Source organism: Lepidothrix coronata, unplaced genomic scaffold (assembly GCF_001604755.1).
Source record: "Lepidothrix coronata isolate B3197 unplaced genomic scaffold, Lepidothrix_coronata-1.0 Scaffold261, whole genome shotgun sequence".
Lineage (NCBI taxonomy): Eukaryota > Metazoa > Chordata > Aves > Passeriformes > Pipridae > Lepidothrix > Lepidothrix coronata.
Genome location: NW_016690441.1, coordinates 236607 through 259836, shown reverse-complemented (window position 1 = coordinate 259836; position 23230 = coordinate 236607). Strand labels below are relative to the sequence as shown.

The window sequence follows — 23230 nt, the reverse complement described above, 5'->3', positions numbered from 1 at the left end:
GGGAGCATCAGCTGCTTATTTTATCTCGTGTGCCAGCTAAATGCCAAGATTTCTCTTCACTGTTTGACTTTCATCCTTTGGTTTGACATGTACAGACATTTTAATATTAAAGTGCGTAAACAACAACGTTTTTGCCACTCTTCAGCTCTTCTGTGTTTTAGAAAGGGGAAACATTCAAATTTATTATTAACCCTCTGTTAGAACCTAAAAAGCAATTATGTTTTGAAAGCAGGACCCTTTTAAAGGTATCAAGATTAACAGTACTTCAAGCCAACAAGAAGTTCTAAACATTGCTGCACTGTTGATATAGAAATGATGCTGAGTATGGTGAAGACTTCTGCTAACGTGATGTTCATGTGTTACTTGCAGTTATTGAAGTGAACAAGAAGGATATAGTCTTCCTGATAGATGGCTCAACTGCTCTGGGGGCTGCCCCCTTTAACGCAATTCGTGATTTCGTTGCCAAAATTGTCCAGAGGCTGGAGGTTGGACCCGACCTGATCCAAGTGGCAGTGGCGCAGTACGCAGACACGGTGAAGCCAGAGTTCTATTTTAACACCCACCAGACCAGAAAGGATGTGATGACTAACGTGAGGAGGATGAAGCTCATGGGTGGCACGACACTCAACACTGGCTCAGCGCTGGACTTCGTGAGGACCAACTTCTTCACCAGTGCTGCTGGGTGCAGGGTGGAGGAGGGGGTGCTCCCCATGCTGGTGCTCATCACTGGGGGTAAGTCCAGGGATGCTGTTGACCAAGCGGCAGCAGAGATGAAAAGGAACCGGATAGTGACCCTCGCTGTGGGGTCGAGAAACGCCGACCTGGCAGAACTTCAAGAAATTGCCCATGAGAGAGATTTTGTGTTCAACCCAGAGGACTTCCGCCTTCAGTTCATGCAAGCCATTCTACCTCAGGTGCTGTCGCCTATCCGGACACTCTCAGGAGGACTGATTGTCCAAGAACCACCCTCAGGTAATTAATTGCCTTTTTCTAATTAAGGAAATATGGTTTTTACGTTTATCAACTCTTATTCTATGCCATGTGGAGATAATGGGGGAAAAAAAGCATCAAACACATGTCCAGCATGGTTAAATGTTGTCTCTTTTTTTAGTAAGTGCAGGAACAGGTTGGTGAACTTGGTAGTGTGGTTGTTGTTACAGCTTTATCACCCCTTCCTGAAGATATTTGTCCCGTTTCATGTTTGTCACCAAGGCCTGGATGTAGAAGATGTGCTTTACTAGTTAGGTACCAAAATTGTTCAACAGAGGCTTTTGCCCTCACTTAGGGTTTGTGTAACCTATTAATGGAACACATGGGGAATGTTAAAATCTCTCCTCAGTTTGAGAATCATTGGTGGTGGGTATTTGCTCAGGAACATAGAAGTTTCTTCGGAGTGTGAAGAACATAAGCCCATTTGTTCATGGAGATGTCCAGAGAAAGCTACCCTGATGCTGTTGGACTGAGACTCACCCTTTAAGAACATATTTACAGTTTCCTTATCATTTACTAAGCTCAAGCCCTAAGAGGTGTAATTGAGAATGTTGCAGTGTTGTTTTTCATTTAGTCTGTTTAGAAGATGATCCAAAGCCCCGTGGAGCCAGTGGGTTCTTTTTAGTTGGTCTTGCCATTGACACCAGTAGACTTTGGAAGCAATCCAACTGCTAGGGTCATGTCTTTTGAGGGAGCCTCCCCTGCACTTCAAGAGATGTTCTGGGTGCAGAGAGATTTTATACTAAATTTCTCAGGATTTTTTCCCCGTAGAGAAGCTTGCGGTTGAATCCATGCTGCACTAGATCAGATTTGAACCTTGCATTCCTGTCTCATGGCATTAAAAAACCAGGACTTCTTCCAGCTCCCAGTAAGGTCAATAGTGAGGTTCCCGTTGGCTTAGTGGCTGTTGAACCATGTCCATATTTTTTCTACTTTATAAAGTAATTTAAAATTATAAACCAAGTGCAAAAGAAATGGAATGTTTGGAAAGAGCCCATAAAGAATTAAAGCCTATGGGTGATCTACATACAGAGCAGACATTTTGAGATCAGTTTACCAATACTTGTCCTTAATTAAGATGAATATCACAGGACTTATCATTTAATAAGCTTTGTTTCAGAGTGTGTTTCCTGCTAATACAGTTTTTGCATGGCTATACACCAAATCTTGCATTTTTATTTTTCAATGTAAATTAAAAATGTTCCTATATTTCCCTGTTTAAAGCTCATTTTTGTGCAGCTTCTGTTTTTTCCAGTCTTTTTGTTCTACTGTACTCGCAGCTATTCACATACATAATAAGCAAGGGATCAGATCCTACTCCTTTAAATAATTAATAGCAGTAAGAAAACTGATTTTGACACTGGGCACTTTCATTTTAACTGGATATTGTCTCACCCTGAGCCTTGAATGGCACTTTTCTGGGAAAAATTAAAAATACAGGAAGCCAAGACAATCTGTAAAATCTGAGAACAGTTCCTGTATTCTAAACAGTTGGGGTTTTTCCCCTTTTGTTTTCAATATGTCAGTATTTATGTATTTTATATACAGGACAGCATGCTTACAGGGAAAAGGCAAGCTAGAGAGATGGATGAATATAGTCATAAACACTTTAAATAGAAAGATAATGGGCAGAATTAGCAATGGGCATAAATAAATTTTGAATAACTCTTTGGAGGAAGGCATCCAGGAGGGATGAATTAGATGAGTTATCAGTTCTATGAGATCTTGTTTAAAATTTTGGTGTTTTGGTCTGTGATCTACACATGATGTGTTTAGAGCAAAAAAAGCACAGGGTGATAATCCTGTGGTTTCTTGGGGTGTAGATCTGTGTGCTGAGGCACAGATGCCAGAGATACAGCCCGGGGAGGATTTAACCCTAAAAACAAACCGAGAACTGGCTGGTTACTGCCCAAAGTGGGAAATTTCTCCTCCTTTGCCAGCCCACAAATGGATGTCTGTAACTGCCAACATTAAAGTGCATTAAATGCAGAGATCAGAAGGCAGGTGTCCTCAGGCAGCCACTGCAGTGTTGTCTGAACCAGCTTCTCTGAGCCTTAGTAAAAGTTATTTTTAATACCCACTCAAAACACCAGCCAGTTTGGCTACTTGGCAGAAGTGTTTCCCCATGCAGGTGGAGCCTAACTCTGCCCCACAGGCCAGCCACTGCAGGACTGTGGAAGTCACTGAGGGAGAGGACATGTCTCTCCACCTCTAGGGATGCACGGGAGCATCCCTGTGGAATGCTCAATAAGGGGGTGCTAGCACTGGTGCCAGAAAGCCATATAATTCCCTAAAGCTTTGCTAGGAAGCCCCAGGTCTATGTGTGGTGACTTCCAGATGAGCAAGGTGTCTGTAGGTGTAATTTGATGTTGCTCCACCAGAGTCAACCAAACTGCTTTCTGCTGGTTAAGGATCTGCCCCAGAGCACACAACTCTGGCATCAGCAGCCATTGGAAATATCTGCCACGAGAGAGGCTGTTGATAAACCCGACATTCAGAGGAGTTTTCAGTACAAGTCAGAATCCTTCCCTGCCCCATTCAGTCATTTCCATTAAGGTCCTCGTTTCCTCTGTGCTGATCACACCCTTGCTCTTCTCTCTCTGTCCTAACCAGGTTTACATGCGTGTACGGCGTATGCTGCATGCACACATGAAAAAAAATTTCCGTTTTTGTTTTCTGTGATGTCTCATGTTGTTTTCTGTGCTCTACTGCAGTTCAAGTAACCAAAAGGGATATCATCTTTCTTTTGGATGGATCACTCAACGTCGGAAATGCCAACTTCCCCTTTGTGCGGGACTTTGTTGCCACCCTAGTTAATGACCTTGATGTCGGCAGTGACAAAATCCGAGTTGGCTTAGTGCAATTTAGCGACACTCCCCAAACCGAGTTTTCCCTATACTCCTACCAAACCAAATCAGACATAATTCAACGTATGGGGCAGCTGAGGCCCAAGGGGGGGTCAGTGCTGAACACTGGCTCTGCACTGAACTTTGTGCTTTCGAACCACTTCACGGAAGCTGGTGGGAGCAGAATAAATGAGCAAGTGCCACAGGTCCTAGTCCTGGTGACGGCAGGGAGGTCTGCAGATCCCTTCTTGCAAGTTTCCAATGAATTAGCTCGAGCCGGAGTGCTGACTTTTGCTGTTGGCGTTAGGAGTGCGGATAAGGCAGAGCTTGAACAGATTGCCTTTAATCCAAGAATGGTGTATTTTATGGATGATTTCAGTGGTCTGCCAGCTTTACCCCAGGAATTAAATAAACCTATAACAACATATGTTAGTGGAGGTGTGGAAGAGGTTCCACTCGCCCCAACAGGTAATACCTACCTTCCTTCATGTTGACTGCATTAAGTTATTCTTGTTTAAGTTAATTTCTTCTTTCCAATGTACACTTTGACATCTGTCCAAGCCCTGAGTCATCAAAGTGGTTATGGCTGTGCTTAACTAGGTGATCTTTGAGGTCCCTTCCAACCTAAACCATTCTATGAGTCTATGAATACATGGCTTGACACTGGCAGCTCTTCATTTTGTTAAAGTCACTGCTACCATGCTTTAAAAGCACAGTTTTGCACTTTTTGGTAGGTCAGGACCAAAGGAGGATCCGAGTGAGTCTATGCCCACCAGTCACTGCCTCAGGTGCTCCCTTTCTGTTGCCATAATAGTACCACAACCTGTAAATGCATTACGTGCACTAAATCAGGCAATGGGAGCACGAGCTTTTGGCCACAAGGACTGGTGTGGAAAGGTTAAAGTCACACCAAAAGCACAGAGGAGCAGAGGTACAGGTACAGGAGGCCAAATCCATTCCCAGAATCACTTGGTCAAAGTGATGTTACCAGGCTGTTACAGAGGCTGGATTTGACTCCCTATGTTCAAAGTTATCCTCCAGTGTTAAACCCAAAAGCTGTCGGCAGGTTTAACCCTTTTTAAACAGGTATTTTCTCACTAATTCCATTATTGTGGCTGTGTGCTTATGAAGACATAAGAACAACCAGGATTGGTTAGTATGGAAAGACCATCAAGATTATTATGAAAGATGTTAAGACACACAGATACGAGATGCTTGGGTTTATCTTGGGTATTCAATGAGATTAAAAGGGCATCAGATGGAAACAGGTAAAAGTTTTTTTCTCCTCTGAAAGTCATAACTCACCTATGGATTTAGACGTTCCTTGTGATGCAAATGGGAGAAGGTACAGAAAATGCTTTGTGTATGTGTGTATGAACTAATCTCTATTTGTTTTCTACTGAGCCTTTAAATAGAAAAAAAACCCCCAACACTGCTGTTTTACTTCGTGCTTGTATTATTGACATATTGCTAGACCTTAAACATCACTGGATCAGCCAATTTATGACATGATCTGATGTGATTCAATATGTGGTATGTCTGTCTGGTGCCTGAATTTATTGGATCTTACGATAGGGGTGTTCTTGGTTAACTTTCTTTCTCAGATAAATAAGTCAAAGGGGCTGTTTAATCCTGTAGACTTTGAATACTTTGGTAAATGAGAATATTGAAAGATTGAAACCCAGCTGACTTGTAGAGAAGTTTCTAGGTTGTTGTGTAAGGAGAAAAATGCCTTCATATCTCTTTTCCCCCTCTTTTCATTTGTGAATTTATTCTAGAAAGCAAGAAAGATATTTTATTCCTGATTGATGGCTCAGCCAACCTCTTGGGTAGCTTTCCTGCCGTCCGGGATTTTGTACACAAAGTCATTTCTGACCTGAACGTGGGTGCTGATGCCACACGAGTAGCAGTAGCTCAATTCAGTGACACCATCCAAGTTGAATTTGACTTTGCCGAATACACGTCTAAGCAAGATATGCTTCTCAAAGTGAAAAGGATGAAGATTAAAACTGGGAAGCAACTGAACATTGGAGCTGCACTTGATGAAACTATAAGGAGGCTGTTCGTCAAGGAAGCTGGAAGCAGGATCGAAGAAGGGGTTCCTCAGTTTTTGGTCCTCCTCGCTGCTGGGAGATCAACTGACGATGTGGAGGAACCATCAGATGTTCTGAAGCAAGCTGGAGTTGTGAGCTTTGCTATCAAAGCCAAAAATGCCGACCTTGTAGAGCTGGAAAGGATCGTTTCCGCCCCTCAATTCATTGTGAACGTCGAGTCCCTGTCTCGGATTTCAGAGTTTCAGCCAAACGTAGTGAACCTGTTGAAAACTGTCCAGCTTCAGCCAACAGGTATAGGGAGCCCTGGGGTTTCCAAGAAGCTGAAAGAAATTACTTACCTGCCCCATCTCAATTGGCAACTGAGGCATTTGGGTCTGGTGGTGTTTGAAACAATTATGTAGAAACTGCTATTGCACTTAGATTTTCCTCTCCTCAGACCCTGATCCAGCAAAGTATTAAGGTTCAAATTGAATTTTAAAGATAAGTAAGGAAAAGGCCTTTTGTTCAGCTGGAAGAGCTGCAGTTGGTGCTGTTACATGGGTACAAACCTGAAATAAGGAGTCATTGCCTCAGAGACAGTGCGGTAATTGATGTGCAGTGCTGGGCAAGGGCTAGAAGAAGCAGACACAGGCTTGTCTTGATTTCTTTTTCCATCCTCCCTTTTCTGGAGGAGTGGTAGTGTGTAAGGAGCACTGCAGAGCACTGGATTCACTCTTGCTCTGTTGTTTCTTACAAGATACGATGGCAGTTCCTAGATTTTGTTCCTACGCACCAATAAATTAGATGCTCTCGACTCTATTATGGTTGAAGCTCAGTAGATGAGATGGATTAATTGAAGAATATTAAAAAAAGAATCATAAACAGGATCACACTGCCACAATTATAAATTCAGTCTGTGGTGCTGGAAATCATGAATGTACAGCTGTGTGATTTCCTGAGGCAGCCCTAATTTGAGCATTACCTTGTCTTCGAACAGGGGGTGGAGACAAGGAAAAGTGTAATAACATCCACATCATCTCTTCAAAAAAGTCCTGAGCAGATGGACTTAGAATCATAGAAACATAAAAAAGAAATAGGGCTGGAAGGGACCTCAAAGTGCCATCTGCTACAAGCCCTTGCCCCCAACAGGATCTTCTTGTCCAGAACCAGCTGACATTGGTCTAATCTGTTCTGGAAACCCTCTGGTGGAGATTTCCCAGCCTCCATAATCAATCTGTTCAATCCCTTTGATCTATATCAATAAACATTTTCTCTTAATGTCAAACTTCTGCCTCCTTAGTCACAGTTTAAGCCTTTTACATCTCCTTGAACTCGAGAAGGATACAGATGTCAGCTCACTCCCGTGTTTTGTGTGCTATGCATGTCTTGTCTCTGTCTTCATGTCACCAGCTCTGTACCCAGCTCATTCAATCTACCTTGGTAGGCCTTGTAGATCTTATTCTGCATTTTCACCCTTTCCTCTCCAACATCAGCCTGCTCCAAATGACCAGAGTGCAGCAATCGCATCCCCTGGTCATCTCTTGCCCCACCCTTTCCATGCTGATTCATTACCCTTCTCATATTTGTGCAGTTTCTGCCTCAACAAAGACTTGTGCAGCTAGTGCTCTTGAATTCCACCCTCCCTTTTCAAACCATTTGTGTCATGTCAAGATCATTTTGAATCCCTTGGACCACCAAGGATAATTGTGCTATTAGCTCACTGATAGCTGCATCCACCCACTTTTCCTAGTATTCTTGGCTAAAAGAGAGACACTTTGTTAGAGTGTCCATATTTTTTTCTTCTTTATCCACTATCTAGACACTTTTAATAGGACTTTTTCCTGCTCCTGAATTTTAGAGGAAGTATATGAAATTGGGACACACCAGGCAACATCTGCTCCCTCTTCCCACCTATATTAATGTTCTGGTCCTATGCATTAATCCACCAGGTTTCCAACAGTCCTCTTAAATAATAAATTTGATCTGAAGTCTGCATTAAGAATTCAACTGCCCTTGTTATTTCTTTATAATGTCTAGCATTCATAAAGCAGATATTTAAGATTTTCTTCAGAGAGACAGATCATGTTCCTGCCAAGATATTTTGGGAATGCTGTCCAGCAGTTGGTGTGTTTNTGCTTGGTTAAGCCAAAGCTTTGCAATTCTGCTGATCAGTAGCAGAATCCATCAATAATTCTCTGATCTTTGGCAATTCATGGTCTTGGAGGTTTTTCTATTTTTTTTTTTAATAAAGAATGTTTGTTCACAATTAACTTTTCTTTTTTCCTCCCTGAAAATAGTAAAAAAAAAAAAAACCAAGCAAAAAAAACCCAAAACAAGCAAACAACAAACTCCTGCCCCCCTCCCCCCCAAGTATCTAACATTTTAGAAGATCATTTCAGCATTTTCAGCTGGATGTCCTTTCCAGCTATTTCTTATTTTTATTCTGGGCATGTGCAGAAGTATTTATTTCTAAGTCCAGTGGTGCCTCAGAAAAGCTCTTCTCTCCCTCTCTTCACCATCTCCCCGTGAGCACTCCCTGCAATATGCCATTTCATCCAGAGACTCAGAGTTTGCTGCGAGCAAGATATTCCTGATGCCCCAGACTCCTCCTGCGTATTGCAAAGCCAAATATCAACTTCCCAGCTCCCTTGAGAGCAGATGGCTTCTCCCAGCCTCAGGTAGGAGATGGCACCCAGAGTCCCTTTGCATCCTATTTCCTATGAATCTATGATTCTATGACCCGATGGGTAAGGCATGGCATCCACTGCACTGTGGTTTCCACCAACTTCCACCCATCTGCCTCTTCACCAGGGATTGCATCCAATGGCAAAGGAACTGAACCACTTGTCCTGACACCTCGCTTTCTCCTCCCCGAGCTTTTGTACTCCTTTGGTTTGATGTACGTGGAGAATATTAATCACTGCAAAACAGCATCTCACTTATTCCCCCCTTCCCTTACTTGTCTCAAACAGTAGTTGAGAGAGGTGAGAAGAAGGATGTGGTGTTTCTAATCGATGGCTCGGATGGTGTCAGAAGAGGTTTCCCTTTACTGAAGACGTTTGTCCAAAGAGTTATTGAAAGCCTGGACATCGGTCGTGACAAGGTCCGTGTCGCTATCGTACAGTACAGCAACATCATACAACCTGAGTTCTTGCTCGACACCCACGAGGAGAAAGCAGATCTCATCAGTGCCATCCAGGAGCTGAAGGTTATGGGAGGATCTCCTCTGAACACTGGAGCAGCCCTCGACTATCTCATCAGGAATGTGTTCACGGTGTCGAGTGGCAGCAGGATAGCAGAGGGCGTCCCACAGTTCCTGATTCTGCTGACTGCTGACCGGTCCCAGGATGACGTGAGGAGGCCCTCGGTGGTCCTGAAGACGAGTGGCACGGTGCCCTTCGGCATTGGGATTGGAAATGCTGACCTCACAGAACTGCAGACCATTTCCTTCCTACCGGATTTTGCTATCTCTGTTCCTGACTTCAGCCAGCTGGATTCAGTGCAGCAGGTCGTCTCGAACAGAGTCATCCGGCTGACCAAGAAAGAGATAGAGTCACTTGCCCCTGATCTGGTTTTTACATCTCCCAGCCCAGGTGAGAAGATGTTTGTGTCTGCACCAAGAGCCAGCAGCAAAATATGATGTTTAGTAACATCATGGTTGCAACACAAACCGAGAAAAGCAAAGATGGTCACGGCTAAGACTCCCAATCAATCTTGGTCTCACTGTTGATGCACTACTTAGGGTTGGTAGGAGCTGTGTAATTAAGCTGAGCCACCTTTAAGCCCAGTCTTTCAAGGTGGTCCACGCTATATCCACATGGAAGACCCAAAAAGTGAATGCTATTTCCTTAATCTTATTTTAAATGGATGGATTTTAAATCCATGCTATTCCTTCTGGAGTGGAAATTGCATCATTTAGATGCTACAGGAACACCATCACACTGCTATAAATCAAGGTCAGCTCTCTGCTATATGTAAGACATGCTGATTTTTCTTGTATTTCCCACCCTCATTCACCAGGGGAAGGGAAATTTGAAGTGGGCAATGGGAAAAGGATCAGATCTTCCATTTCTGGTCTCACTCGGAATGAAATACAGCCAGTGTATGCCTGAGGTGAAGAGTAACCCAGATCAGTCCCTTAGCAGTTCACCATCCTACTCTGTCTGTTCCTAAGCCAGGCCACCTTCCTCTATCCTCATTTATCAGTGAGATATACTGTGATAATTCAAGTTCTGACCTGAATTACCACTGCAAAAAATACTTAATTAGGAATCAAAAAGTCATCCTGGAAAGGCAGAAGCTGAGAGAATAATAGGATAGAAACTTTCCTAGAGAACAAACCCAAAGAAAGAGGGGTAGTTCTGAGTGTAAAACCATCCCAGGCTGCCTAGCAACCTACCCTGAGTAAGGACTATCACCAGGATATGTTTCCTTGGGTGGACATCCCACAAGGAGTTATTGTTCCAAGTGTCCCCTGCTCCCTCTTACTTCCTTTGCTCTGGAAGTTGCTGTTCTTGCTCCCCGGGGATGTGCCTAGCAGACTGGCCCTGCCTCTGTCTTGCACCCAGAGCTGCCTGCTGGGGCTCCCAGGAGATAATCACAGGCAACGAGACAAGGAGCATCCTCCCCATGGCCAAAGGCAGTGGTGTAGATGACGAGCTTAGCTCCTTTCCATGAGCAATGCCTGGTGCACCTTCTGACCACTGCCTTCTCTCCCGCAGCGGGTGTGAGGAGGGACGTTGTGTTCATGGTGGACGGCTCCCGCTACGCCGCCCAGGAGTTCTACCTCATCCGCGACCTCATCGGGAGGATAGTGAACAACCTGGACGTGGGCATTGACACCACCAGGATCTCGGTGGTCCAGTTCAGCGAGCATCCCCACGTGGAGTTCCTGCTCAACACCCACTCCACCAAGGACGAGGTGCAGAGCGCTGTGAGGCAGCTGCGGTCCAAGGGTGGCCAGCAGGTGAACGTGGGGGAGGCCCTTGAGTTTGTGGCAAAGACCATCTTCACCCGGCCCTCCGGGAGCCGCATAGAGGAGGGTGTCCCTCAGTTTTTGATCATCCTCTCCTCCCGCAAGTCCGACGATGACTTTGAGAATCCATCGCTCCAAGTCAAACAAGTGGGGGTGGCACCTATGATGATAGCAAAGAATGTGGATACTGAGGAGATGATACAGATTTCCCTTAGTCCTGATTATGTATTCCAAGTCTCCAGCTTCCAGGAACTGCCCAGCCTCGAGCAGAAGCTGCTGACTCCTATTGAAACCCTGACTGTGGACCAAATCAGGCAGCTGCTGGGAGATGTGCAACCCCCCATAGGTAAGGTGCTGTCAGGACTGGCTGTCTCCAGGTTGCTACTCAAGTAAATGTTGCCCAAAAAGCCTTCCCTTAAGTTGAGGTTTTCCTTAGACAAAAGCAAATGTGCAGCACATGTACAGTCTTGGAAGGAAACTTCCAGATAGGTGGAAATTCTACTCAAGTACCTAAAGTACATTATAACTTATAATTTTCAAGTCAATACATTGCCTATTTCGGTTTTCAGTTCAAATTCTGCAGTGTGTACAGTTGCCTATTCCCATCTAGCAGCTCTCTAGGAAACAGACATAAAGCTGGAAACATTGACAAATCCAGATTAGAGCATTAATAAACAAAACAGATAAGGCTCTGAGTGATGCATGCTTCAAATATCAGGCAGACTGTTAGCACACACATGCCCACTTGCACACAAGCCCTTCTGGAGAGGGCCCCCAGAACACCATGACTAAAGTTGGCTAAAATATGTTGTGTGACTTTACCTCACATGAGAGCAGATAGCACAGAAATCCTCCAGCAAAGCTTCAGCAAAGGCTTTGTCACACCAGTAATTTCCTCTCTTCTTGCTTCCCCGCAGATATTTCTGGTGAGGAAAAGGACATTGTCTTCCTCATTGACAGCTCGGACAGCGTTAGGCCTGAGGGGCTTGCTCACATTCGGGATTTCATCAGCAGGATTGTTCAGCAGCTGGAAGTGGGGCCAAACAAAGTGCGAATCGGGGTGGTACAGTTCAGCAATAATGTCTTTCCTGAGTTCTACCTGAAGACCCACAAGTCCAAAAATGCTGTCCTGCAAGCCATCCGCCGTTTGAGGCTTAGAGGGGGCTCCCCCCTGAACGCTGGCAAAGCCCTGGACTATGTGGTGAAGAACTACTTCATCAAGTCTGCGGGGAGCAGGATAGAAGATGGAGTGCCCCAGCACCTCGTCGTCATCCTCGGAGACCGGTCCCAGGATGACGTGAACAGGCCTGCTAATGTGATCACCTCAACAAACATCAAACCCCTGGGTGTTGGAGCCAGGAATGTGGACAGGGACCAGCTGCAGATCATTACCAACGATCCTGAGCGCGTGCTTGTGGTACAGGACTTCACAGGACTCTCAACTTTAGAAAAGAGGGTACAGAGGATTCTTGAAGAGCTTCCAATACCTACAACAGAAGCACCTGGACCATTCTTACCTGGTAAGGCTGCTATTCTTCCTGTAGACTTTTCTGAACAGAGCACAGATTGTATCTGTACAATGTGAAAATGATTCCATGATTACACCTTTTGATTCCCATCCCTTTAGTCACATTGATAAAAAGAACACTTTGAAACGCGTCTTGCTGAGCATAGGAAAGAATGGAATTAAATTAGAAAGGAGATAAGGGTGTCTATCACAAAAACAAGTAATGCTGTATGAAGTGTTATACAAAATCTTTCTTCTTGTGTGGATGTAAAATCCTGCCAAGGGTCGATGAAACTAAAGTGGTAGAAAGGAGAGAGAAACTTCACCTTGCAAAGTGATGCTTCACAAAGCACTAAGCCACTTAAATATTATAGATGCTGCAAACAATTGTTAACAACTGTGTTTGCTTTGTGGTTTTTTCAGGAGGTAAAAAGCAGGCTGACATTGTGTTTTTGCTGGATGGCTCCATCAATCTGGGGAGAGATAACTTCCAAGAAGTTCTTCAGTTTGTCTACTCTGTGGTGGACGCCATTTATAGGGATGGGGACTCTATCCAGGTAGGACTGGCCCAGTACAACTCAGATGTCACCGACGAGTTTTTCCTCAAGGACTACTCCACCAAACCTCAGATTTTAGATGCGATCAACAAAGTCATCTACAAAGGTGGGCGAGTGGCAAACACTGGCGCAGCCATCAAGCACATCCAGGAAAGACACTTTGTGAAGGAGGCCGGCAGCCGAATCGACCAGAGGGTGCCCCAGATCGCCTTCATCGTCACGGGTGGGACGTCCACGGATGACGGGCCGAGGGCCTCCCAGGAAATCACGCAGAAAGGCGTAAAGGTATTCGCAGTGGGCGTGAGAAACATTGACCTGAAGGAAGTCAGCATGTTGGCCAGTGAGAGCGCCATGAGCTTCAGAGCATCCACAGCCCAGGAGCTGTCTGAGCTCAATGAGCAGGTCCTGGTCACGCTGGAAGCCGCTATGGAGGAGACACTGTGCCCAGGAGTAACAGAGGTGACAAGAGGTAAGCACAATTCTTTTGTAATGTGCTGAGGTCGTTCCCAAGGGTGGCTTTAAATATCCAAAGTGTTTTGATGGACTTATCCATTCTACTCTTGTGCTTTGCCTACAGCCTGAGGTGCAGCATGGGCTCATTCCTCCTTCATGAGTGTGGTGGGGGACTGCAAACCTTTGGTACAAGAGCTGCCTGTTTGTGTGTGTAACATGGTGTAGCATCACCACAGAGGTGCCATCGTGGTGAAATTCATTTCAGATGTGACAGTCAGGCACTAAATCACTGGCCTCCTATCACTGTCTCAAAGGGGGTCCTTTATTTAGCTGCCTTTGGACTAAGTCTCACCTCCTTTTTCCCAGATGTGTAGGGACATGATAACAGTATCATCTTAACAGACAAACTTATTCAGTGCCAAAATGAAAAGTGATGGTCCTTGTTTTGCCCTTGGTGTCTATTACAAGCTAATTGGACTTCTTGGCCATTCGGGCATACAGAATGTGCTGGAAATCACAGAATCATAGAATTCTAAAATGGTTTGGGTTGGAAGGGACCCCAAAGATCATATAGTTCCAACCTCCCTGTCATAGGACACATTCTGGTAGACGAGGTTGCTCCAAGCATCATCCAACCTGGCCTTGAACAGTTCCAGAAATGGGGCAAACTGTGCCAGTGCCTCACCAGGAAGAATTTCTTCCCAATATCCCATCTAACCCTGCCCTCTGGCAGTGGGAAGCCATTCCCCCTTGCCCTGTCACTCCATGCCCTTGCCCAAAGTCCTTCTCCAGCTCTCTCATAAACCCTTTAGGCACTGGAGGGGGGAAACAATTTTTCTTGCCAGACCATCCAGGGTGCCCACTGGATCTCACAACAAGTACATGAGGAAAAGCCAGGCCGTGAGTGGTTGTAGATTAAGGCAGAATTGCCTTAAGAGGGAATCCCATGATTCGGCTGCTTCAGAAGCCACGCAGGGGAATTGCGGTGAGTAAGTGAGCTGGTATTGCTGTCAGATCTGACTCCCAGCAGCTGGTTTTACTTACTACATTACAGCCAGTCCTACTCCCAGCGTGACTGAACACAGCTCAGCCCTCTGGCATTGAGCAGAGGCGTCACCTGAACTGCTGGAGAAGCTGGAGAGTCATAGCAGCCCTGAGCTGAGCAGCAGCTCCAGCTGAGAATGAAAACTGAGTGCAGGGAAAAGCAAACCACTGCTGGTGGTAACCAGGAGCGCTTCCCAAGTGCAGCACCAGTGGGACTAATATCAAAGAGAATTCAAACACCTCCCTGTTTGAAAGCCTATGTAGGAGAAGATGTTAAATCCTGAGGAAAGGCATCCAGCAGCCTGATTTCCCCATGCTCCAGACCAAAGGGCAGCTTGGTGGCTGCAGGGTGATTCCACGCCCCCACTAAATATTCCAGCAGAAAGGCAGACTGTGCATCACCTTGTTGGCTTGGGCCGAGCATCTTCAAATCCTGTTTCTTCTCTAATTCCCAGCTATCTCATATAAATCCTAGCTACACCTTTCAGGGATTTGGGATCAGTTACCTGGTTGTCACCTCCCTCTGCATCCCTGAGGCTGGAGGACTGTCACTTCAAGCACAGGCAAAGGGTATAGGTACACTGTGCAAGTACTGACAGGTTTTCACGCAGTGGAAAAAAAGGAGCAGTCTTGGCTGCCTGGTGAAAACAAAAATTTCTCTTGGACTTGGTTTAGGCAGCTCCTCCCAATCAAAAGAAAAAGAAAAAAAGAAAAAAAAAGTTAAAATTAATAAAAGGCAAATTTTTTCAGGTTATCATTGCTATGATGAAAGAAATAGAAGGCGCTTGTGTATCAAGTGCTGGCAGTTCTTGATGCAGAATGTCTTCACTAATGACTAAAAGAGTGACTAAAAAAGCCATCACTTGAAAAACAATCATCACATTGCTCAATGATGCTCTTCTCTCTCTCTGCATTTCCCTTTCAGATTGTGACTTGGATGTGATACTTGGCTTTGATGTCACGGATGTTGGGCCCGGCCAAAATATATTCAATTCCCAGAGAGGTCTGGAGTCCCGGGTCGAGTCCGTGCTGAACAGGATAACGCAGATGCAGAGGATCAGCTGCACTGGCAACCAGGCACCCAACGTCAGGGTGGCCATCATGGCCCAGGCACAGGGGGGACCCGTGGAGGGACTGGACTTCTCCGAGTACCAGCCCGAGCTGTTCGAGCAGTTCCGGGACATGCGCAGCCGCGGGCCCTACCTCCTCACGGCGGACACGCTGAGATCCTACCTCAGCAAGTTCAGATCCTCGCCCTCTGGCAGTGCCAAGGTGAGTCAAATCCAAGGCCACTGGGGGGGTGTTGGCCAGGGAAGCTGGCTTCTGGTGTATTTAAAAAAAAAAAAAGCGACTGTAAACTCATAATGATTTTTCAAAAATTATTCGTTAAATAAGTAAATTTATTCACCATAAATTTGGTCACCTAAACCCTGCCTGTTTCCGGTGCTCCCACTTCATTGTCAGGGTCCTGTCCTGACAGCTGATTGAGCATCGCTGCAGCCAGTGCCCATGACCACTGCTTGGCTGCAAACTATTGCTCTCCAGATATTTCCCTGATCGTGCTCTAGCAACAAACACCTGCATGAGACAATGTGTGGGAACCTGGCACAGAAATCCCTGGAAAAAAACATGGCCTGGAAAAGGCGTAGCAGTTCCCCCATCTCCTCTCAGACGAAGCATCCCCTGGAAAAAAGGCCCTTCAGGTTGCACTTTGATTGTGTTTCTGAAACTTTCTGATATAAACTTATTTCTCTCCCAGGTCATAATCCATTTTACTGATGGTGCAGATGACCCAATAAGTCTGCTGGAAGCTGCTTCATCTACTTTGCATGCAGAAGGTAAACCTTTTACTCTTCAAGGCAGTGATTATAGTCCATGTTTACATGTGGCCCATTTTGCCCCCATTTCTCATGAATCCACTGGCTTTGGGCAGTAAGGAATAAGGATTTCATGAGTTCTACAGGCACTGGCTGTTCTTCACTGCCTTCCTGTGATATTTAGCTGCCTGCAGCCACCTAAGCACGTGGGTAACTCACACTGAATGTGCCCGTTCTCAGTCGAATAAGCTCCTTTTGCAATCAGAGAGGTGGATAAGGATGTGTCATCACCGGGGAAGGTGTGCAGGCTCTGCAGAGCACCTCACCCCATCCCAAAGCCCCCTCTGCTTCCCCCCTCTCAGGTGTCAGTGCTCTCATCTTCGTCGGGCTGGACCGAGTGAGCAATTTTGACAGAGTGATGCAGCTGGAGTTTGGCCGTGGGTTCACCTACAACAGACCTCTCAGAGTTAATCTGCTGGACCTGGATTTCGAGCTGGCAGAGCAGCTCGTAAGTAACTTGGCACAGGCAGCGCTGCCTTGTAATGCTGGAGGGAAGCCCATGGCTGGATCTCCTGCAGGGCTGAACCGTGGCTGAATTACACCCTCTTGGCTCTGCTCCTCCCTCCTCCCTACCTCACGTCAGCTCTTCTTACAGATGCCACAGCAAACAAAGGAAAGAGCAGATCATGGCACTGCCTGGTCTCCTACTGCTCCAGACGAGTGGGATGGGATAAGACACCATCAAAAGCTGCCGTGCCAAAAATCTGCCCTCTGCCTATATTTATACTGTTGGGGTTTTTAACCTTATGGTAGTGCCTTGTCATACCTGGCCAGTGTTAGAGCTTCTTGCAGAAGCACTGCTTTCTAGGTTTCTTTCCCCAAGCTGATTCTGTTTAGTTAGTTTCTACTTAATATTTATGTAATCCGAAAAAGCAAACAAACAGTAAGTCACTGTATTTCAGACGCGCTTTTGACAGACAAAGGAGTTTCCCTTTAAGATCCCTGTCAATCCAACCCATTCCATGATTCTTTCTTCTTCAAGATTTACTGCCCTCCCATATACATAGACCCTCTTGAGTCTGTTAGGCTATTTGCTCTCAACCTTGGAATGTCCAGTTCCCCCCAGTTTCTCATCTGCTACCAGCATGGTTGAGGTCCTTTTGCAGTAGATTTAATAAGATTGGGCTTAACCACTGATCCCTGTGGTAATCTTGCTAAGCCCTTCTCCGCACATCAAAGTGCAGCCACTTGGGAGTGAACCTTGGGTTTTGGGATAAAAGCTAGTCTTCAGCCCATCCCCAAGTAATTCAGCCTAGGAAAACCCTTCCAAAATGTAAATGTGCAAAGCTGGCAGGAAACATTTGCAGCCAGCAATGTACTTGGCAAGGAAAGTGATTTTTTTTTTCTTTCCATCGGATGATGCAAAAACCAGCTGCAATTTCTCTGGGCCCATATCTTTCTTTTGAATTTTTTTTTCTTTACTATATACTCACAAATGGTTCTCAGCCTGCATGTTGCTGGTGAGCTACTCACTGCCACAACTTTCTTGTGGCCTATTCCACAACCTGGATTGGTTTCTTTGGAGCTGAGATTTCTCTCTTCAGTGACAGGCACTGCTCTGGGGACTGATCTCCTGCTAAATGCACTCTGTGAATTCTGCCCCACACAGTTCCCATCTAAACCCTCCTTCTGATGTCCAAAATATAGTGTTGGCTTCTTCTTGCTAACCATGTAACCTAACCAGTCTGCCAACACCCCCCCCTCTTGCTGTTGGGGGTGTTTCAAGGCAGAGGGACCCCAAAATGCTGCTGGGTCAATGTTATGTTTGTCACAGGAGCAGTCCCACAGCCTTGCAGGAGTTATGGGGCTCTGCCAAGTTTCTTACATCTTAATGTTGTGTCCTGTGTTGTTTGCTGCAGGACAACATTGCAGAGAGGACGTGCTGCAAGGTCCCGTGCAAGTGTTCAGGACAGAGAGGGGACAGAGGTTTGCCAGGCCGCATAGGACCAAAGGTAGGTCATTTCACCTGGGGATAAAGGGTCCCTGTGCAAGGGACCCTGGTGGTGATGGGTAAGTGATGGGAAGGTTGTAGTGGGTGGTGTTAACGAGGGGATCATCTCCACCCACAGTGGGTGATGTTAACGAGGGGATCATCCCTCATTTTAAAACTGACCCTGGGCCATTCGTGGGGGTTGAGAACTGCTCTTCTTCCCTTTCCTCACAGCCTCTGTGTTGTAAAACATCCAAGAGGGCAGGGAGGAGTGGCTGGAAGGAGGAGGCGAAGCATTTTGTGGAACGATTTTGGGACATCAAAAGGAGATGGTTTCTCTCATTAACTTGTTTACTCAGATGACCAAGTTGCTGCTTTGTGCAAATCTAGGGAAATCTGGAATATCAATCACAGAACTATGAAAGAAATGCATAATCCTCTCTGTTGTCTTCTAGGGTGTCACAGGTGATCTTGGATATGGGGGCTATCCTGGTGATGAAGGAGGACCGGTGAGTGGTTGTCCCTGCTCAAGCAGGGACCTCACTATAGCAAAGCATTTAGAGGCTTTTCCACTAAATATTTTCTGCTGGGGATGTGGGTGTGGATTAGAAGAGACAGAAAGCAGAACTTTGAGGTCCCCTCTCCCAATAGCCTGAGTAGCAACTCAGGTCCCAGCTGCTCCTGGGATAAAGTCAGTCAGGAGCTTCTTGAGAGCTGGAGAAGCATGATGGGGGGAAGAACTCCCATTACTTGATGTGACCCAGGTCTGTGCTGTTTCTCCAAGGCAAATAAAATCCCCAGCTTCATCAAAGCTGCAGCCTATGCCAAAGTTTTCCAGCAGCTGAAAGCTTTGAGGTAGTCCAAGGATGGAACCAAGAGGGGTGTTTCCATCACATGGCAGACAACATGAGTCCCATGACTTCTTACTAGCACTGCTTCATCCAAACTCCTCATGAATCCCACGTCAGCCCTGTAACAAACATCCCCGAGGCATCACTCCCGGGAGGTGAAGCCGAGGCCAATGGCACAGGCCGGGGCCAAGTGCTGCAGTGAGACACTGCGTGCAAGGCAATGTTTTCCTGGGGCCTGGAGGTCAGGGTGGGATTAGACGCCTATGCAGAGCTCTGGGGGTTTCATCTTGTAATTTTATTTTTGAAAGAGAAGTTTTATAAAGCTCTTTCATAGCTGAGAGTTTGGGAAGGATGTTTCTCTCCCAGTGATAAAGACTTGCAGTTGGTCTCCACGTGAGGAAAGTTGTGGGCAGGAGATGGTGGGGTGATCAGGTAAAACCTGATGTTCCATTTGCTCCTGTGCCTCCAAGCCACCTCCTGTGGCAGTTAGCCACAGAAACTCGCTTAGCAGGCAAACCCTGACCATTGCTTTTTCCCCTGCATGCAACAGGGTGAGCGTGGACCACCAGGTGTGAACGGGACACAAGGTTTCCAGGGATGTCCCGGGCACAGAGGAACGAAGGTATGTGTGGCACCAGCCTGCACAGAGCAGACCCAGAGTCCAGTAGGTGGGAGTCCACCAAGGGCAACTCCTGCTGCTTTAGAAGGTCACACAACAGCTGCCATGTCCACTCCAGTGGTGGTGTCCACCTGGCCAAGCACCGAGGCTTTCAGCACGAGTCATGGCTTTAGTGTTGCTGTGAAGAGCAAAAAGGAAGCCCGGAGACACCCAGGCTCAATCTAAGACAAGGCTGATCTATTTTCTGCAGTCTGGCTCTGGGGGAAAGATTTGGGAAGAGATGGATCTGTTCTTAACACCAAAAAGTGGCTCAGAGCTGCGACAGTGTGTGGATGGAGACAAGTGAGCCATGGCTGCGGCTTTAAAGAGGAACCTTGAGCTAATCGTTCAGGATGTTTCCTACCATTTGTTCTGACCACAAGATCCTCTGTCAGGGAGAAAAGGAATGCATGAACCAAGCCCATTAGTTGCAGCTGAGATACTGAGTCTCTTTAAAAATCTGTCCAGCCTTGTCAAAGGCACCAGGACTGACTCTAGATTAATATAAAAATGGATGCAGGGAGAAAAAAAAGTCAGTGGAGAAAGAGTTGTGGCTAAGGAGTGAGCTATTTTACTGGATCAGCTGGATTAACCCCACAATCCACATATTTTATCTTGGCACAAGCCTTGAGGAGGCAGCTGAAGAAAAATATTGGCATAAGAGGAAATAGGCAATGCCCTGGTCCTGGCTCTGGGTCTGCCACCAAGCCCAGCTCTCCTTTCTCCACCACTTCCCACAGCAATGAACTGGACAAAAATGGAGTAACTCCCTTTTCTGATCTCTTTAGGGTTCTCGGGGATTCCCAGGAGAGAAGGTAGGGAGCTATTTCCTCATGCCATGGCGGTGAGCATGAATGTATGGACACATCAGGATCCCCCTCCCTGTTCCCTTTTCCCTCAGTGAGCATTTGCCCTTTGCCTCTCTTCCACAGGGTGAACTGGGAGAAATGGGCCTGGATGGTATTGATGGAGAAGAGGTCAGTCATTTTAATTGCTTTACTCCTTATAACAAGGTGCTTCAGTGAAGTGTTTAAGGAGCACTTTGGAAGTGGCAAATATGCTAAAATATTCTTCTTTTTTTAGGGAGACAAGGGTTTGCCCGGCTCCTCTGGAGAGAAGGGATACCCCGGCAGGAGGGTAGGCTTTAATCACAGTGGAGCTAAGGGATGGTGTCAAGGTGGATTTGAGCCAGGGGAGGGGGGAAAGCCATCACGCTGCCCTCAGGGCTGAGGGCCTGGGCAGAGATGCTTTTGACAGGCAAGGGCTGCTCTCCCAACCCTCTGTGTCTTCCTGCAGGGTGATAAGGGAGTTAAAGGTGAACGAGGAGAGCGAGGTGACCGCGGGGTCCGTGGAGATCCGGTAAATACTGCTGAGACATCTGCTTGATTTTCCACCCACTTCCCACCACTCCTGGGTGTCATCAGCTCAGGCTTATTAAATGGTGCTTGACAGTGGCAGGTCCAGTGACAGAGCAGGAATTGGGAGGTGACATGTGGGCACCACATGCCTCTTCATACCAACCTGTCAATCACTGTTTCACTATATTAAAATCCCCCTTCCACCCCTTCTTTGGTATTATTATTTCTCCCTTGAAAAGCTGTGTCTGACTGAAAACAGCAATAATACTTCATCTATTTCAGTCAAAAAAGAAAAAAAGAAAGAAAAGTTGGTCCTGAGCTCTAGCAGAGCAGTTTATGATGCCTGATTTTCATGTCCCACTTACACAGATGTTTCTCATTGCTCTGTTGCTTTCAGGGAGATTCGGGAGCTGATAACACTCAACGAGGCTCCAGAGGCCAAAAGGGTGAAATTGGACCAATGGTAAAATTTCTTTGCTGTCTTGTGTTGTTTTTTGGTTTTTACAACAGGATGGGAAAGAGAAAGTATGAAAAAAGGGTGCTGTCAAAACCGTGCAGGTTTCTTAAACTCATCATGCCTTGTCAGATGGAATGGGGTTTTTTCCACTAAAAAATGCTTCTGGTTTGCAACTTTCTCTGTGAAGATGTCAGTTTAGAAGATGTTTTGTGTACAAGGTACCTTTTCAAAAATAATTGTTATTTTACAATGTCTTTTTTGATATTTTCACTGAAAACAACTTTGCATATGGAAATTAACTTCATATGTTCTTGTAGGTCATATACAGAAATGGAGAACTGTTTAGATGATACCAAATCTGAACCTCCTGATTCACCTGAAACATTGGGAAAAAAACCCCAAAACACACTCTTCTTGGAAAATTTCAAAAATCATATGTTTTAAAATCAGCTCAGAATAAAAATGCATCTTAAAATGTCAGAAGGGACTTCCCAAAGAATGGGGATGTCAAATTGTGCTGGCTCAGAAACTTGATTGAAAGTCTCTGTGACTTGATAGAAGGATTGTCACCAATGCAGGACTATTAAGTAATGTGTGAGAACATGAAAGGATCCAATTTTTGAGCTGAACATATTTTCCCAGTGCCTGCTCATCTCAGGGCTCTCACCTGAGTTTTGTTTTTCCCTTAGGGAGAACCAGGACCACCAGGGCTCAAGGGCCAAGACGGTGGAGTCGGGAGGAAGGTGAGCTGCCAGACCACCAGTCAGCAGGGGCCAAGCTTAGATTGACAAAAACTTTTTCCCTCCTGCCCTTCCATGTACTTTGTTTCACAACCATCAGGGATGCAACCACAAAAACCAACAAAGAAAAAAAAACAAACACCCAAGCTCAAGAAGAAAAAGCCTGGGGGCTTCCCTGCTTGTTGTAGGGATTTTAAAGGTCTAACCCTGAATTTATTAGCATGCAAATAACTCAGTACTCAGATTAGTGGAGCTACAACTGATTTCTGTGTAAGGCCAGGCTGGACGGGGCTTGGAGCAACATGGCAGGGGGAGTGGAATTAGGGTCTTGAAGGTCCCTTCCGACCCAAACCATTCCATGATCCTGTGATATGCATCTACATTTGGCTGCTGGTTTTGAAAAGGCAAAAACCAAACTGGAGCTGGTGTGACTGGAACATCTGGAGATGCCTTCCCTGCTCCCATCCCAGGGATGGTGACACACTCCTGCATACATGAGGGAGCAACACACCTATGTGGTGGAGTGTTGGGGGATGTGAGGAGGGAGAAAACATGCCAAAGTTTGATTAGAGACAGCTGGCCATCCAGATTTCTCTCTCCCTCTCTCCCCAGTAGTTTAAACAATTCAAATTTAATTTTGGACTCAGAGCAGCATAGATACATGGACATAAAAGCAATAGAGAACCGTGTGGTTACATACTCCAGTAACAAGCCTCATTGTTTCTCCATTCCAGGGTATGACAGGACGAAGGGGACAGATAGGGGTTAAGGTAAGTGGTGATGGGGACAGCACCTTGGGCTCCTGCCACACCATGGACCAGGCAGCCACAGCACCCAAAGACATGTGCCAAGAGATGGGCCCTCTCTGCCTGCTCTCTCCCCCAGATTTCCCTGCTCCTCCTGCTCAGGCTCATCTCCATGTATGCTTCTAGCTGGACTGGGTGGAGAACCAGC

At 46.0% G+C, this 23230-nt stretch overlaps 1 protein-coding gene across 8 annotated transcripts in view; it reads left to right on the top strand.

Moving 5' to 3' along the window:
• Positions 1 to 23230, top strand: part of COL6A3 (collagen type VI alpha 3 chain) — a 52353-nt gene that overhangs the window by 9644 nt on the left and 19479 nt on the right. For 5 of the 8 annotated variants that reach the window (XM_017835648.1, XM_017835647.1, XM_017835646.1 and 2 more), the window contains 19 exons: positions 370 to 972; positions 5615 to 6181; positions 8842 to 9462; positions 10591 to 11190; positions 11762 to 12364; positions 12775 to 13377; positions 15331 to 15677; positions 16165 to 16243; positions 16585 to 16730; positions 18142 to 18234; positions 18668 to 18721; positions 19614 to 19685; positions 20510 to 20536; positions 20654 to 20698; positions 20805 to 20858; positions 21018 to 21080; positions 21477 to 21542; positions 22226 to 22279; positions 23011 to 23046. In XM_017835648.1, coding sequence (XP_017691137.1) covers positions 370 to 972; positions 5615 to 6181; positions 8842 to 9462; positions 10591 to 11190; positions 11762 to 12364; positions 12775 to 13377; positions 15331 to 15677; positions 16165 to 16243; positions 16585 to 16730; positions 18142 to 18234; positions 18668 to 18721; positions 19614 to 19685; positions 20510 to 20536; positions 20654 to 20698; positions 20805 to 20858; positions 21018 to 21080; positions 21477 to 21542; positions 22226 to 22279; positions 23011 to 23046 — 4733 coding nt within the window. Of the gene's footprint in view, positions 1 to 369; positions 973 to 3704; positions 4305 to 5614; positions 6182 to 8841; positions 9463 to 10590; positions 11191 to 11761; positions 12365 to 12774; positions 13378 to 15330; positions 15678 to 16164; positions 16244 to 16584; positions 16731 to 18141; positions 18235 to 18667; positions 18722 to 19613; positions 19686 to 20509; positions 20537 to 20653; positions 20699 to 20804; positions 20859 to 21017; positions 21081 to 21476; positions 21543 to 22225; positions 22280 to 23010; positions 23047 to 23230 lie in introns of all 8 variants that reach the window. The other 3 variants (XM_017835651.1, XM_017835650.1, XM_017835649.1) reach the window with 2 other exon arrangements.